This window comes from Cucurbita pepo, chromosome LG10 (genome assembly GCF_002806865.2).
Source record: "Cucurbita pepo subsp. pepo cultivar mu-cu-16 chromosome LG10, ASM280686v2, whole genome shotgun sequence".
In the NCBI taxonomy this organism is placed as follows: domain Eukaryota; kingdom Viridiplantae; phylum Streptophyta; class Magnoliopsida; order Cucurbitales; family Cucurbitaceae; genus Cucurbita; species Cucurbita pepo.
The window spans coordinates 954,549-968,268 of NC_036647.1; the positions used below are offsets into that span (position 1 = coordinate 954,549).

At 35.3% G+C, this 13,720-nt stretch overlaps 3 protein-coding genes across 3 annotated transcripts; 1 reads left to right on the forward strand and 2 right to left on the reverse strand.

Moving 5' to 3' along the window:
* The first annotated feature begins 981 nt into the window (after window positions 1–981).
* Window positions 982–1,919, forward strand: LOC111804186 (E3 ubiquitin-protein ligase ATL41-like). Its single transcript, XM_023688904.1, has one exon. It carries the CDS (start codon window positions 1,007–1,009, stop codon window positions 1,733–1,735), a length of 729 nt encoding a protein of 242 aa, XP_023544672.1. The 5' UTR covers window positions 982–1,006; the 3' UTR covers window positions 1,736–1,919.
* A 717-nt stretch (window positions 1,920–2,636) lies between these two features.
* LOC111804270 (apoptosis inhibitor 5-like protein API5) lies at window positions 2,637–10,538 on the reverse strand. Its single transcript, XM_023689013.1, has 16 exons — window positions 10,252–10,538; window positions 9,988–10,149; window positions 9,505–9,604; window positions 9,356–9,421; window positions 8,833–8,930; window positions 8,664–8,738; window positions 8,366–8,515; window positions 7,620–7,685; window positions 7,458–7,523; window positions 6,385–6,495; window positions 5,049–5,138; window positions 4,811–4,917; window positions 4,050–4,164; window positions 3,877–3,942; window positions 3,689–3,792; window positions 2,637–3,223 (listed from the first exon to the last, which is right to left on the reverse strand). The coding sequence occupies exons 1-16, from the start codon at window positions 10,336–10,338 to the stop codon at window positions 3,028–3,030; spliced, it is 1,659 nt and encodes a 552-aa protein (XP_023544781.1). The 5' UTR covers window positions 10,339–10,538; the 3' UTR covers window positions 2,637–3,027.
* A 575-nt stretch (window positions 10,539–11,113) lies between these two features.
* On the reverse strand, window positions 11,114–13,716 carry LOC111803912 (ATP synthase mitochondrial F1 complex assembly factor 1). The gene is made up of 4 exons (XM_023688525.1): window positions 13,098–13,716; window positions 12,418–12,497; window positions 12,279–12,337; window positions 11,114–11,648 (listed from the first exon to the last, which is right to left on the reverse strand). Exons 1-4 carry the CDS (start codon window positions 13,398–13,400, stop codon window positions 11,344–11,346), a joined length of 747 nt encoding a protein of 248 aa, XP_023544293.1. The 5' UTR covers window positions 13,401–13,716; the 3' UTR covers window positions 11,114–11,343.
* Window positions 13,717–13,720: the final 4 nt, after the last annotated feature.

Genomic DNA, 13,720 nt, shown 5'->3' on the forward strand with positions numbered 1-13,720 from the left:
CATTTGTAATAGTTCAAGCCACCATTTTAGTTCATTATATATTGTCGTCAACCTTACCGTTTTAAAATGTGTCTATTAGGAAAAAAAAATTCACACCTTTGTAAGGAATGATCAGTTCCTTTGTCAAACTGACGTGGGATCTCACATAACCCAGAAAAGAAAGCCGAACAATATCTGCTAGCAGTTGGTTTCGGCTGTTACAAATGGTATCAAAGCTAGACACCTAACAGTGTGCCAGCGAAGACGCTAAGCTCCAAAGAAGGTTGATTGTGGGATCTCACATTGGTTGTAAAGGGGAATAAAGTATTCCTAATCAAAATGTGGAAACTCTCCTTAGTAGACAAGTTTTAAAACTGTAAACAACACATGTAACTGGCCAAAATGGACAAATATCAGCTGGCATGGATTTTAGCGGGTTGGGCATTTAAATTGCAAAATTAAATATTAATAAATGTATATATTTATTTAAAGTTGCAATGAAGGGACTCGCCTTGCACCAGGTATACTTATTTAGTAAATAATTATTGCATTCATAACGCAATTATAGGCTATTTAATAACCTAATCTATTTATTAAATAACAAAAATTACTTTCAATTATCCCAACTAGATATGTATCTTGCGCCAAAAAAATCGTACATTCAACCAAGAAAAAATAGAAAATATTAAAAAAAAAAAAACAAAAAAAAGAAAAAAAAAAAACTTTGAAAATTGTAAGTAATAAATGTTAAAAGAGGGGGCCAAAATACAATTAACATAAGTTGTGGCCCAAAATAAAATTGAGACCAAGTTTTAATTTTAACGTAATTAAAGTCAATACTGAAATCGACGGCTATGAAAGACTTATGAGTCATCTTTTGCCGAATAAATATAATGAAATTTTAATCTTTCAAACTTAAAGTTCTCCAAAAAAAAATTTAAATTAAATAAATAAATATATATATATATATATATATATATATTGGTGTGAAATTAAAACCAAAACACAAAACGCCCTTGATTCAATCATGGGTTCCGACGACGAAGATCATCACTTACGGAAGTTCCAAGCCCGCCACAAGATCATGATCTCTGCAATTTTCAGTCTATTCGTCGTCGTTTTGGTCATCCTCTTCCTCCATTTTTATCTCAGATATCTCCACAGGCGCCGAAGGCAATCCAGATTAATTAATCTCGAACACCAGATTTCACGGGCCGATCGCCAGAATCATACGGCGGCGACGGCACCGGCGCCTAAGGCCGGCCTGGACCCTGTTCTTATAGCCAAACTTCTGCAGGAATCTATCCACAAGCAAGCCGATCATCACGGTGAAATTGTGGAGTGCTCGATTTGCTTGAGCAACATCGAAGAGAAAGCCACCGTCAGGATTCTCCCCAATTGCAAGCACATATTCCATGTGGAGTGCATCGATATGTGGCTTTTTTCCAACACAACCTGCCCTGTCTGCCGGACGGGGGTGGAGCCAATAGTTACAGCCACCGAGCACGGCGAGGCTCCGACGGCTCCGCCGTTAGAGGAAGAGCAATCCGGGTCTAGGTTCAGCTCGTTTAGAAGGACAATGAGTAGAGAACGGTCTCAGACAGTTCAGCCGACGGCTCCGCCATTGACGGAGGAGCAATCGAGCTCGCGGCTGAGCTCTTTTAGAAGAATGATGAGTAGAGACAGAGAGAGATCGTTTAGGGTTCACAGTTGTGGAGAAGGTTCGGTTCGACCAGCAGACATGGAGAGGCAATGATTTCAATTTTTGTACAGCATACACACACTTGTTGTTGGCTTACAGGTTCGGTGCTGCATGAATACAATTTTATAAACCATCACTGCCTCTGTTTTTGTTCTTGGGTGTTCCAATATTGTTCTAATAACTCAGGATTTTTGCTTGCACTTCGCCTACTTATTCTTTATACATTTGCTTACATGTATTTTTTGTTCAATTATTTGCTACTTTCTTCCCTTTCCGCTATAATCCTTCATATGCCTTTGCTTTTCATGCATATGTATATATATAGATATGAAAATTTAATTTCCCAGACTTCAAAAGATACGAGTAAATATCCCAGAGTAGAATATGTGGTTCTTGATCATTATCGTGAGTTATACTCAAATTAATTTTTATATTCATGTGACTTGGTCTAGATATAAGATTAAACTGTGACCCTTGGGAAGATTAGTTAGGGAAATTCAAATCAAATTTCTAGAGGAAGTTGTTGATTTCAATATGAAGATTTTTCAAAGCCGCGTAGGATCTTAGGTTACTTTATTGAAATAATAGCTTCTTGTTTCTGAATATTTTACCATTATGGTACGTATGAAAGGAGTTTTAAACCTGCTATTCTCAATTTGATTTAAATAATAACAGTTTGGTCAAACTCACGTATGAATATAGCTCACCTGCTCAATATTTGAATCCAGTTTTATATTTTTAATTAATATTCTTACGTATTTTCCTTGGTGTTTTTAGTGTGGTTGGTATTTTTATTGTTGATGATGAATCAATCAACAACCAGATTAAAGAGAAATCGTAGACGTAAAATAGTAAAAAGTTGGCAAGAAACACAAATCTTGCCCAAGCCTATAATGAAATACACGTTTTTTCCCTTAATAGTAGACAATGAAGGCAGTCGCCCGCCATCAACAACTAGAGGGAAATAAATATTGAATAGAAGCATGAACATCATCCTACTGTTGAAGTCGTCGGCTGTCATAAAAATACATTGAAAGTCAGCAAATCGTAGTAGCATCCACATTTAAGAGTGTTTAGTTAACTCATCTCGCCGTTTTCTGTCACTAACTCGGGGAAAGAATGACCCAAAGCCTGAAACCAATCTAATATTCTTTTACAGTCTCTAGAGACTTTCAATCGTTAGCATTTTACACCTTGAATCTGCAAACTCATCACCATATAAGCTTAATATCAAAACTTCTTCGGCAGATTAACTCATTTCAGTGATGCCTCCTACTATATCATCAATTTCTTCTCAACGTGAATATCTGATGTCCTCCATCTCTTTAGCTGCTGCACACAAAATTTTAACGGTAACCTTTTCCTCTTCCCCGTCCACCCCAACCTCTTCCTCGACCTCCCCTCATCCCTCCACGGCCGCCATAAGATAACCCTTCCAATGCCCTATTAACAAGCTGATTATGCAAACCACCCGGTCCTCGACCTTTCTTTGATGGTATGTTGTTTGATACATTAGCTGCAATAGCAGCAGGCCGTTTTCCCCTGCACAGAAAGACATTTTTTTTTTCTAAGAACACAGATGTCGCTCATTGCAGACCGCTCTAGTGGGATGTTACATAAAAATAAAGTGAATATAGGAAGTTCATCGTCCAAAAGTCTCTTAGGCCTATGTAAGAACCTACAATGAGAACCAAATAGTTATTAAATTTAGTATGAACTACGAGATTTATGTCAGTTTGGCCTTTGAATTTTAAAAATTACAAACGTAGTCCTCGAGCTTTCAAATGTTTTTCACAGATTTACTAGTTACAAAGTTGAAAGTTTAGGAACCCATTAAACACTCTTGAACTCAAGGACCAAATAAACATAAACCTCAAAGTTTCTAGACTACACTCGTTTAACCACCTACTCATCCAAGGAACAAAAAAGAAACACTACTGCTAGCACATAATCTGTAAAAGGGAGAACAATCATTGACCAAAGGGCCTAAATTACTAGTTAACTTACCCAGCTGCGGTTGTGGTAGTGGACACGTGAGTTTTTGTTACTTCCTTCCAAGATAGGTTGATGCTCTTATCCCCAATAAATGAGGGTGCCTTTGCGTGCAAGGGCTGAAAATAAAAATAAAGATTGGGTTAGACGAACCAAATATCAAAAATATTACAACAAAGTTACGAAGCACACTGCTTTCTAACCTTTGCCATCACTAAAATATTATTGCAGGTCCGCAAGCCAGTTTTGGCATTTTGCTGTTGGGTTTTCTACAAAACAAGAAGACAAAAATAAAAAAATAAAAAAAAGAACAATGACCACATGTTTATGGCAAACTAAAGTGAAAGACCATAGGTTTAATGAGAGAAGCACTCACAATTTTACTTTTTGCTTCCTCCGACTTGGCTGCTGCCATCGCCTTGTTGTGTTCATCCATCCCTTGAGTTAACTTCTTAATGGTAGCTCTAGTCAACTCCTCGATATTAGTTAACCTGCAGGTCGGAAATTGATCAACCATCAATCAGCGTGGTGGTGGTGGTGTGGGGGTGTGAAGGTTCAGCAAGGCTTTAAAGATGAAAAAGACAGCAAATGGGACACCCTACTGACTATTCAATGACAAACAATCAGATGAATAACTGAAACCAAAGGGGGAAAGGGGATTAAAATGATTATTTCCAGAATTCTAGTTTCGGAACAACTGAAAAAAACAATAATCACGAGATTCTGCATGGATGAGATGGCCTAATCAACTAAACCTATTACTAAAAATAATAAAATAAAAGAGTCCATCGTTGGAGTTGTTAATTAATTTGAAGAGCTACTAATTTTTAGACCATCACAAACTAGAGTCTTATGAGAAGAATGAAGGGATTAGTTGCATGAATGGAGAAGTAGAATTGCATAAATGGAGAAAAAGAGTTGGCACATGATAAAGAAATTGGTGGCGAATAAAGAGGTAAAAAGAAAATTTTGAAGGATACACATTAACCAGATTAGTTTAGTCCCTTCATGGACAAATAATAATATTACCACAGTGACCTGTCTTATAAGCAAGAGGAGACTTCAATTCCATTTTTTTTATATATAAGAAAAAAAGATATTTAAGCAAAAATTATAAACTACTTAAAGAATGAATACCTTTCTGTAAGATCCTTGTAGTTACCAGAGAAATCCTCCCCCAGTCTATCTGAAGGCTGGCCAGTAACAATCTTGTAACCACACAAGCTATTTGTGGCATTGGGGACCTAGAGCACGAATATAGCATAAGAATGCCACACCAATGACTTCAAAAGGATTCTAACATTATAATCTGATTACTAGAACGGGGACAAAGATTACTGCTTTCTACTACCCCAAAAAAAACAAAAAAACTAACCTTGTGAGCCAAATGATGAAACGTGTATAACAGGCACTCAACATAAGTAAAGTTCATCTCTTCTCCCGTCTTTCTCCCAGGCATATACTTCTGTGAATAAAAGGGTCCAATGCTTTTAATGATAGATTAATAAGCAGAATAACCAAGTTCTTTTTTTAACCAACCGATATTTGACAAGAATATAGAGATAAAAGGCAGTCCGAAATTCTTCCAAGGAACACAAACTAATACTTGCATAAGACAGATATATCCTATAAATATACATAGGATAAGAGGCAACGGAATATTAAAAACTATAAAGTGGAAAAAAAAGGGATGACTTCTTAAAGGCTTGAGGGATTGCAAAAGTACTTCCCAAGACAGTTTAGAAAAGGATAGTTATCAAAATACTTGTTCTTTTTCCTTTATAAGAAACGTAACTTTCATTATCAAGAGAGAAAATAAAAAAAAAAAGGTGGGGGAGATGAGATATCGCCACACATCAATGGGTTAAAAAAAGATTCCCAATTGGTGTAAATATGAGTTAGACNAAAAAAAAAAAAAAAAAAAAAAAAAAAAAAGAAAAAAGGTAGAAAACCAAGTAGAAGCAAAAAGTATAACCAAATCCCAAAAAATTCCCATTAGTTTTCTTGATCACGAAAAATTCTAAAATTTCTTTCAAACCAAAGTCTCCAAAGGATGACAAAGAAACCATTGGACCAAAGGATTTTTGCCCCATCAATAAGTGGATAAAAATATTTGTTCTTAACAACCTTATGAATCATTATTTAAGAGTGCACCTTTTAGAGCGTGAGGGGTACTAAAGTGCAATACCCTGTGAAGAAAAAAATAAAGTGGATATTTTTTTTTTTTTTTTTTGGGTGGAGAGCATGACAGAAAATATAAATAAGTGTTTATATATGGAAACAAAATGGTATTATAACACAATTGCACAACCTATAACGTATAAAACAAAGCCAGCCGAGGAAGGTCATTAAAAAAGTATCGTATTACTCATAATAAGATAATGAAATGTTTAAGAAATTAAAAATATCATATTACTAATAATAAGATAATGAAATGTTTAAGAAATTATAACTGTCGTATAAAATTAATAGGGGAAGTAAAGGATATTGGAATTTTTTTTTTTTAGTTTCTCACAAAAAGAATTGAAAAAACAGGTGCACCATGGGACAGAGAGCACACCCCAGAGGGGACACCTTGCTTCTTGAAGCAAAGCACAGTTTACCAGCCTTTCTCTATAGAGACGCTTTTTTTCAAACAATGATATCTAGTCCACCCCACACATGCCAAATCTCCTCAGTCACTATTTAAAAAAGATGGGAGTCAGAGTTACCTTCAAGAGTTGAACAACAGAAGGAAGGAATAGACGTGAATCTTGAGGTGTTGTGTATGGTGAAAATTCTGCAAGGGCTTTAAGCAAATCCAGCTTGCGTTCCTCAGGCAGCTGAAAAGCAGAATGGAGAAAAAATTAGAAGATTAAATTTCAGACATAGGGTATTGACAAAAATTTTAGACATCAACATCAGAAGGATTATGAATAAGATCCTTCAGGCAGTACAAGGATAATGATTGCATTGTGAAGATTTCATATAGCGGAAGGCAGCCATTGAATTGGAATAAGACATCTTCAGGGGAAAAGAAATGTTCTACTCTTCATTTAAAAATAGATAATCCAACAAATAATTGGAAAATAGATTTATGATTAACTTTATCTTCCTTTTTTTGGAAAAAGTAAATGTGGAAATTTAAAAAAATTCTGCAATCGTGTTCAAATATCAATAGGGGAAAAGGATAAATTATAAACCTCAAATATAAATGCCATCCCACCCTGTTAACTATTTTTCACATGATCACCAAAACCTAAGAATATATCCAAATGCAAACATATTGAGAAAGAAAAACCTTTTTCTAGAACTAAAAAAAAAAATTAAATTTCATCACCAAGACTTCAAATCCACTAAGAAGTAACAAGCTCTTGATTCAGCTTCGGCCAGTCATAGTAAAAAATAATATGTACACACATTGTTTGTAAAAGAGTAGTCATTGACATATATTTTCCTTTTGATTCATGAGGGCCATAGTCAACATAGTCAGACCTCAAATGATCTGGGAAGACAACCAGCTAAGCCTGCCACATTTTGTTGCCAAAGGAACACATAGAATTTCAAAAGGTGGCCACCATAGTTTGAACCAATCACTTAAGCCCATTTGTTTTTCCACTAGCTCCAATCCATAGTTATCATTTAACAATCAAAACAATCATATTCCAAAATTAGAGACATAAGGAATAAGCCTTTAAATAAAATATGATTGCAAATAGATCAGGGCTGGAAAATGGTTTATTTTACTAGGAAAAACAAACTGTAATTTGGTTTGCATGGAGAGAAATAAAGAAATTATTATCACCTTCTCAAAAACTGGAATAACATGTTTGTTCAGATAGCTGAGGAACTTGCAACTTGACGCACCCCTCTGTATATGATGACATGGATGGTAAGTAGTCTCACAAAAGTATTAGAAACATGGTGAAATTATCATTCACTTATGTACAAGGTAAAATGTACATACCACAACAAAAGGGATAGCCATAAAAAGGCATGATATCAACCTGTCAATATGATCTGCATCTGAAACCTGCATTAAAGCCCCATTTGATGGAATGTAATTAATAAAATAGAAGTAAAAATGAAAAATGAATAGGGGAAATTATATTTGGCAGCAAATATCAAAAAGAAAACTGTTGATACTAACTCAGTAACGTGATAGTGGCAACAAGATAATAATTTAACTCAGGCACAGAAATATCACCAAATAATCTATTGTGTCCAAAGCATGAACAAGACAATCATCGTGTTCCTCTTCATATATTTCAAACAGAGCTGTATTTTTCATTTCAGTCCTAAACCCAACTAATCTAATTAATAGTGCAGCAGACTCATGATTGTGAAACTTTTACACTCACAATCTGTCATAAAGCTTCTCAATGCACAACTGGTTATTGAAGAATCACACTCTTTCCAAATTTCAAATAGGATACTGTTCAATAAACTATTTTAAATACTGTCACATTTTCCTCAAATATTACTACTACTTGTTAAAGGAATCAATTTAAACAAAAAAAAATTACTTATTAATCAAACAAATCGATGTAGTAGGCACTCATGAGAGTATAAAGCTTTCATTACAGAGTGATACAGGATGGAAATGTAAAGAAATAGAGCAGAGAGATGTTAATGTATATGCATCACTGCACATTGTGTTAGAAAATATCATTCACAAATGTGAAAATGTTATCATAAGCGAAAGATACTCACAATGAACTGAGCATCTAAATCAGCTTGCCCTTCAATGATTCCGATAAGTTCTTTCAATCGCTCTGGGGGTGCTTTTTCTCCAAATATACTCAAACTTTTTAAGAAGTCCATAAACATTCTAAATTCAGCTCCAGTCACATCTTCTAAACTCTGAAATAAACTTAATAACATTACTTGCTCATCCTCTAGTAAAGCAATAAAATTAAATCTGTATTGTATAAACTCCGAATGGATAAATAGCCGAAGAGGAAGAAGAAGCTTTAAATAGATTAAAATGTATGTATTTTTATAAGTTTACCTTTTTTATCAAATCTGTTATGTGTCTTTCCATTTCCTCTTGGGGCTTCAAGAGTTCAGATTTGCTAGGGAAAACCTACAGATATAAATGGAAGATAATGATCCACTAACTTGTACCAACGAATAACTAATATTAGCTGCAAATGACATTGCTCATATCACCCTCTCACCTTATCTCTGATAAAGCTTAAGACCTTCTCACGAATAACTTCATCAGTAGTTGGTTCATCAACACTGCCAATGTGCTTAAACAACGCTGTCAATGAGGCTGCATCATCACACACATATATAATAAGATGATAAGACTTAAAATTTTGTAACAGAAACGTTCATGTTATTTTGAAAATTTGCATCACTGACACTTTATGCATGATTATTATTTTATTTTTTTTTTAAGTTCAACGGAGTGGGGATTCAAACCTCTGACATTGGATCAAATGACATAGCTAGTTGAGTCATGCACAAGTTTAAACTATGTATGTATCATCATGTACACTAGAAANCATCACTGACACTTTATGCATGATTATTATTTTATTTTTTTTTAAGTTCAACGGAGTGGGGATTCAAACCTCTAAACATTGGATCAAATGACATAGCTAGTTGAGTCATGCACAAGTTTAAACTATGTATGTATCATCATGTACACTAGAAAAAAAAAATGGACATCATATTAAAATATTTAGTATCTACCTTTAACATCCTGCCTCAAGAGAGCCATTAGAGCTTTATGAACAGCATCACGCTCCACAAATTCCTCTAAGGCATTAAAGATCACTAAATCAGTTTTCCAATTAAGTATAGTAATCTGTAATACCTTTTAGAACTGAAAAATAATTTACCCGATGCAAGAATTTGAACAAGAATGTCAACAATTTTGCCAATATTTTCTGGTGTATCCTTGCAGAAAAGAGGAAGTCCTCGAATTGCCTGAACTCGTATCTGCAAAGTCATACAAACAGAAGAAGCCTTACAAATCAAACGTAAAAAAAAAGCACTTAATAAAACCAGCTCAAGAAATGTATAGAAAAAAAAAATCATCACGAGGAGAGTGGAGAACCGCCCTAGAAACGTCCGATAACCAATCAAGCAAGCAGATTTAGTAAATTTTATGTTATTTTCTTTCTTTCCGTAACTTCTTTCTTTCACAAAGTTTATCGACCATACAGGATAAGNCCGCCCTAGAAACGTCCGATAACCAATCAAGCAAGCAGATTTAATAAATTTTATGTTATTTTCTTTCTTTCCGTAACTTCTTTCTTTCACAAAGTTTATCGACCATACAGGATAACTAAAACGGATTGTGAAGTTCGAGATATACAAACCGCCAGCTCTTCTTCTTCAATCAGATCGATATGAGCGTCGATGGCAGGACCAGAAAGGCTGGGAAAGAACTTGAAGAACCTTGGAATGAGTTGAGCGGCCAATTGCTTGGCTTTGGTACTCGTTTTTGCTGCGTCTATAATCCCTTGATAATCTTTCACATGCTGAAACAAAAGGCAACAGAGTTAATCCCAGAATCAAAACCCGCCCCAACATATTTTCAAAATCTAAAAAGAAAGAGAGGAGCAGTGGAATGAGCAGGAAACCTGAGACTTGTCCTCCGCCACATTGAGACGCTCGCCGAACACATAGAGCTTCTCGATGTGCAGGGCCTCTTTGGAGGGCTCACTCATTGACGCTAACTCCAGGAATTGGAACTGCAATTCGCCAAGAAGGAGGAATGGCGGCAAAGCGAATTCGAGAAGGCTGCAGGGGCAATGTATGTGCGAGAAGAGGTTGTGAACGAAGGAACAGAGAGATTTGGAAGGTTAGTGGAAAGAGTTACCGAGGGTTTTGAAGTGTTGAAAGCAAAGGAGAGAAAGGGGATGTCTGTTTCTTCTAACATCGCGTCCGAGACATTTTAATCTGCTTCCCTAAACGACGTCGTCTTTAACTTTCCATTTTTCTCCTTGGGCCTTTCTCAATATTAATAATAGGCATTACTAAAATGTTTTGTTTATTTTACTTTTTAATTATTTTTGCTATTTAATTATTACTGTTTTCCTTTTTTTCGTTTTATATTTTTTCCTTTTTTAGATTCTAGTTTTTCCACTTCTATTTTTTTCAGTTTATCTTTTTTTTTTACAATTTTAGTTGATTGATTANAATCTCTCTTTTTTTTTTCTTTTTTCTTTTAAATTTATGTATTGTTTTAATTTTAATGATTTGATTTGTGTTTGTTATATTTAAAAAAAAATCAATGAAACACAAATTTGCATTTAGATGAGTTTTAATATTTAGGAGTTACGAGTTACTCTTCACTATGTGATAAGAATAATTGTTCGCTCGATTTATTTCTAGTTCTATTCAAGTAATATTCTAAAGTATTTAATACATCTCAAACTATATACCTGAAAGGTGAAGAAAATTAAATAACTCAAAAATTATAAATTAAATTTAAAAGAAAAAAATGGATCTCATAATCCAATTTTCACCCAATCAGACAAATTAAATTTTGGGATTCAATTTATGACGTTGTTCTCAAATTTATGAACTAGGATGGTTCTTTCTAAAGGTCAAAACAGCCTACAAAGTTATGAGAACTATAAATGATAGCCTTACAAAGGCTGGTCATGTTTTCCTAAATTTCTTATTATTACCTTCAAGAAGGCACTATTTCCTGCTAAGCTCCGCAGAAATCATAAAATGGGCATTTCCAGTGCTTGTAAGACATCCTTGAACTCAAAATCACGTGTTTGTTTGTTAAACCGTTCAACCAGCTTGTACCGAGCATCGTTCAGATAGAAGGATTGTGTGGTCTCTAAAAGCCATTCTGCCTCCTGGTCGGTGAGCTTACTTGTGAACACAATATCACCTCGAATAAGCACTAAGTCCTTGCTCTCTGAAAATTCTTTGTAATAGGCCACGGTGAAGTAGGGAGCTGCTTGAGTTCCTCTTGCCTTGTAATCTTCAAGGCCAGTGAAAAGGATATACGGCATTTGAACTGCAAAATGATTTGCATGTATAACCGAGTTAAGCATTTAAATTGAACTATAAGCATTGCTGGCAAGAGTAAATTCTATGTTTTATATCCCACAGCCCAAATATACATAAGATCTCGTTCACCAACAATTTTCCAGCACTGTTTTGATTAAGCAAGACTTCAAACTTCTAAACTAAAAACAATTACAGCGAGCAAAGATAAGACCACAAAATCGTTTCATCCAGATTTAAGACCCTCTCCCATAGCAACCTGAAGTTCATTATTGTAGAAGAAACCTGATTTCTTTGAAACACCAAAGCTTGATGGTAATTCACATGTTTCTTCAAGGTTTGGTCTTTACCATCAAGCTTTAGTGTTTCAAATATATCAGGTTTATTTGAAGAAAAAATAAACCGATGGATGATTGTAGAATAACCCTTTGATTAATCCCTTTATGGTATTCTAATTTCTGTGAATATTTATTTTTTCTTCAAATACTATTCCTATTTCTATTAAACAAAGAGAGGGGGAGAAAAAGAAAACACATCAAGGGATTAAGTAACGGCATCAAATTATATAACTTTCAGATAAGGACCCTTTCTTTCAATTAATATAAACAGATAACTTAAAGACACGAGTTAAAGATCAAACCTTGAACAAACATGGTAGTATAACCACTTCCACGCCACAAAGGAATGACGAAGTGTCGGCTGCAAGATTGCACTAAACTTAGAACGGCAAAATACTGAAAATGAATCAAACCGGGAATTATAAAATGTTTGATAATTACCAATCTGCTGCTCGTTGTTCCAATAAATGATATAGTTTAGCTTTCATCGATGCCCCAATATGACCTCTTCCCAAATGATACTGGTAGAGCAGAACCCCGCAAAAGAATGTGAGAATAATTGCACATTTTGGTGAAAAAGTGACAACAATAAAATCATCCATGGTTTCACTCAAGTTACTAACACTGATAACATTTAACCAAGGTTTGAGTTAGCTAAAAAATTTCTTCCATTGAAGAACCTCTAAATGAAAAAATGTAAACAATCATTGAAGAACAATTTACGAAGCCATTGTCGTTGTCCCAATAAATGGATTATCCATCCAAGGGGGGGCACTTTCGCTTCTCGGTTCTAGATTCTGGAAATTTTGAACATACTTTGGATGTGTGTAGTATAAATTCATTTCATCTGGACTTCGGAGCAGCAAGTGATTAGATTCAAAATGGAGCTCTCATTCATGACTACAAAGTACAAAGGTTCCGCCGATTTTAAGTTCTAACAATACTCCAAAGTACTCGAATTCATGAAACCTGTCTTTTCTCGCACATTAATCTCCTCTACCAAATTAACCGATCCTAGAGATTACACATTTCGACTATAAAGAATTTTGGAATCCTACAAACAGAAACGAATATTGTGACTAAAATTAAATAAAATTAACAAGAAGAAGAAGAAACCTTACATCATCCCAGATGGAAGCGAGGTCCTCCGGTGACCGATCTTTCGCCTTCTCCATATCCATAATCGAATCCAACGGCTTTTGTTGCAAGGGAGCGAACCCCGAAGCGAATCTTGAAGTCCGAAAGAAACCAATCGAACACCATTTGAGGAAATCACAAGGAATAGCTTCCTTTTGCAGTTTCTCAAGACTCACATTAACAAAATAGGAACGAGAAGACTGTCGAACCGCCGGCAAAGCACTAGCGAGAAAAAATTTCGCAGAACCAGCAATGGTCCTCAATGTTCGTAACGAAGAGCTTCGCATCGCAGAGAAATGAAATCAAAAAATCAATCGGGGAAACAATACTTTTTATCACATCGAACATTCACACTCCCAAACAGTTTATGTGCGATTCGAACACCAACTCCGCTTTAACATCATCATCGCGAAAAGCGCGAGAGATAGCGGCCCGTCGACTGTCGAGCGAAAAAAGGGCGCCTGAAATCCGAGTCCGAAGAATGCAGGCTTGAGTACCAAACCTGAAAGGCGGCCGGCTGATAGATTGGGCTGGACCGAGTCCCGTTAACGTCAGGCACCAGCCCATAATATTGCAATTTTTTCCATCGTATAAAAATTAATAAGGA

Coding starts and splice junctions, on each gene's coding strand:
- LOC111803912 (XM_023688525.1), bottom strand. CDS start 13,400: ATGCGAAGCTCTTCGTTACGAACATTGAGGACCATTGCTGGTTCTGCG. Junction 12,338..12,417: donor GAACAACGAGCAGCAGATTG/GTAATTATCAAA, acceptor GCAATCTTGCAG/CCGACACTTCGTCATTCCTT. Junction 11,649..12,278: donor TACTACCATGTTTGTTCAAG/GTTTGATCTTTA, acceptor ATCATTTTGCAG/TTCAAATGCCGTATATCCTT.
- LOC111804186 (XM_023688904.1), top strand. CDS start 1,007: ATGGGTTCCGACGACGAAGATCATCACTTACGGAAGTTCCAAGCCCGC.
- LOC111804270 (XM_023689013.1), bottom strand. CDS start 10,338: ATGAGTGAGCCCTCCAAAGAGGCCCTGCACATCGAGAAGCTCTATGTG. Junction 4,165..4,810: donor TACAAGGATCTTACAGAAAG/GTATTCATTCTT, acceptor TCCGACCTGCAG/GTTAACTAATATCGAGGAGT. Junction 3,224..3,688: donor ACTACCACAACCGCAGCTGG/GTAAGTTAACTA, acceptor CTTTCTGTGCAG/GGGAAAACGGCCTGCTGCTA.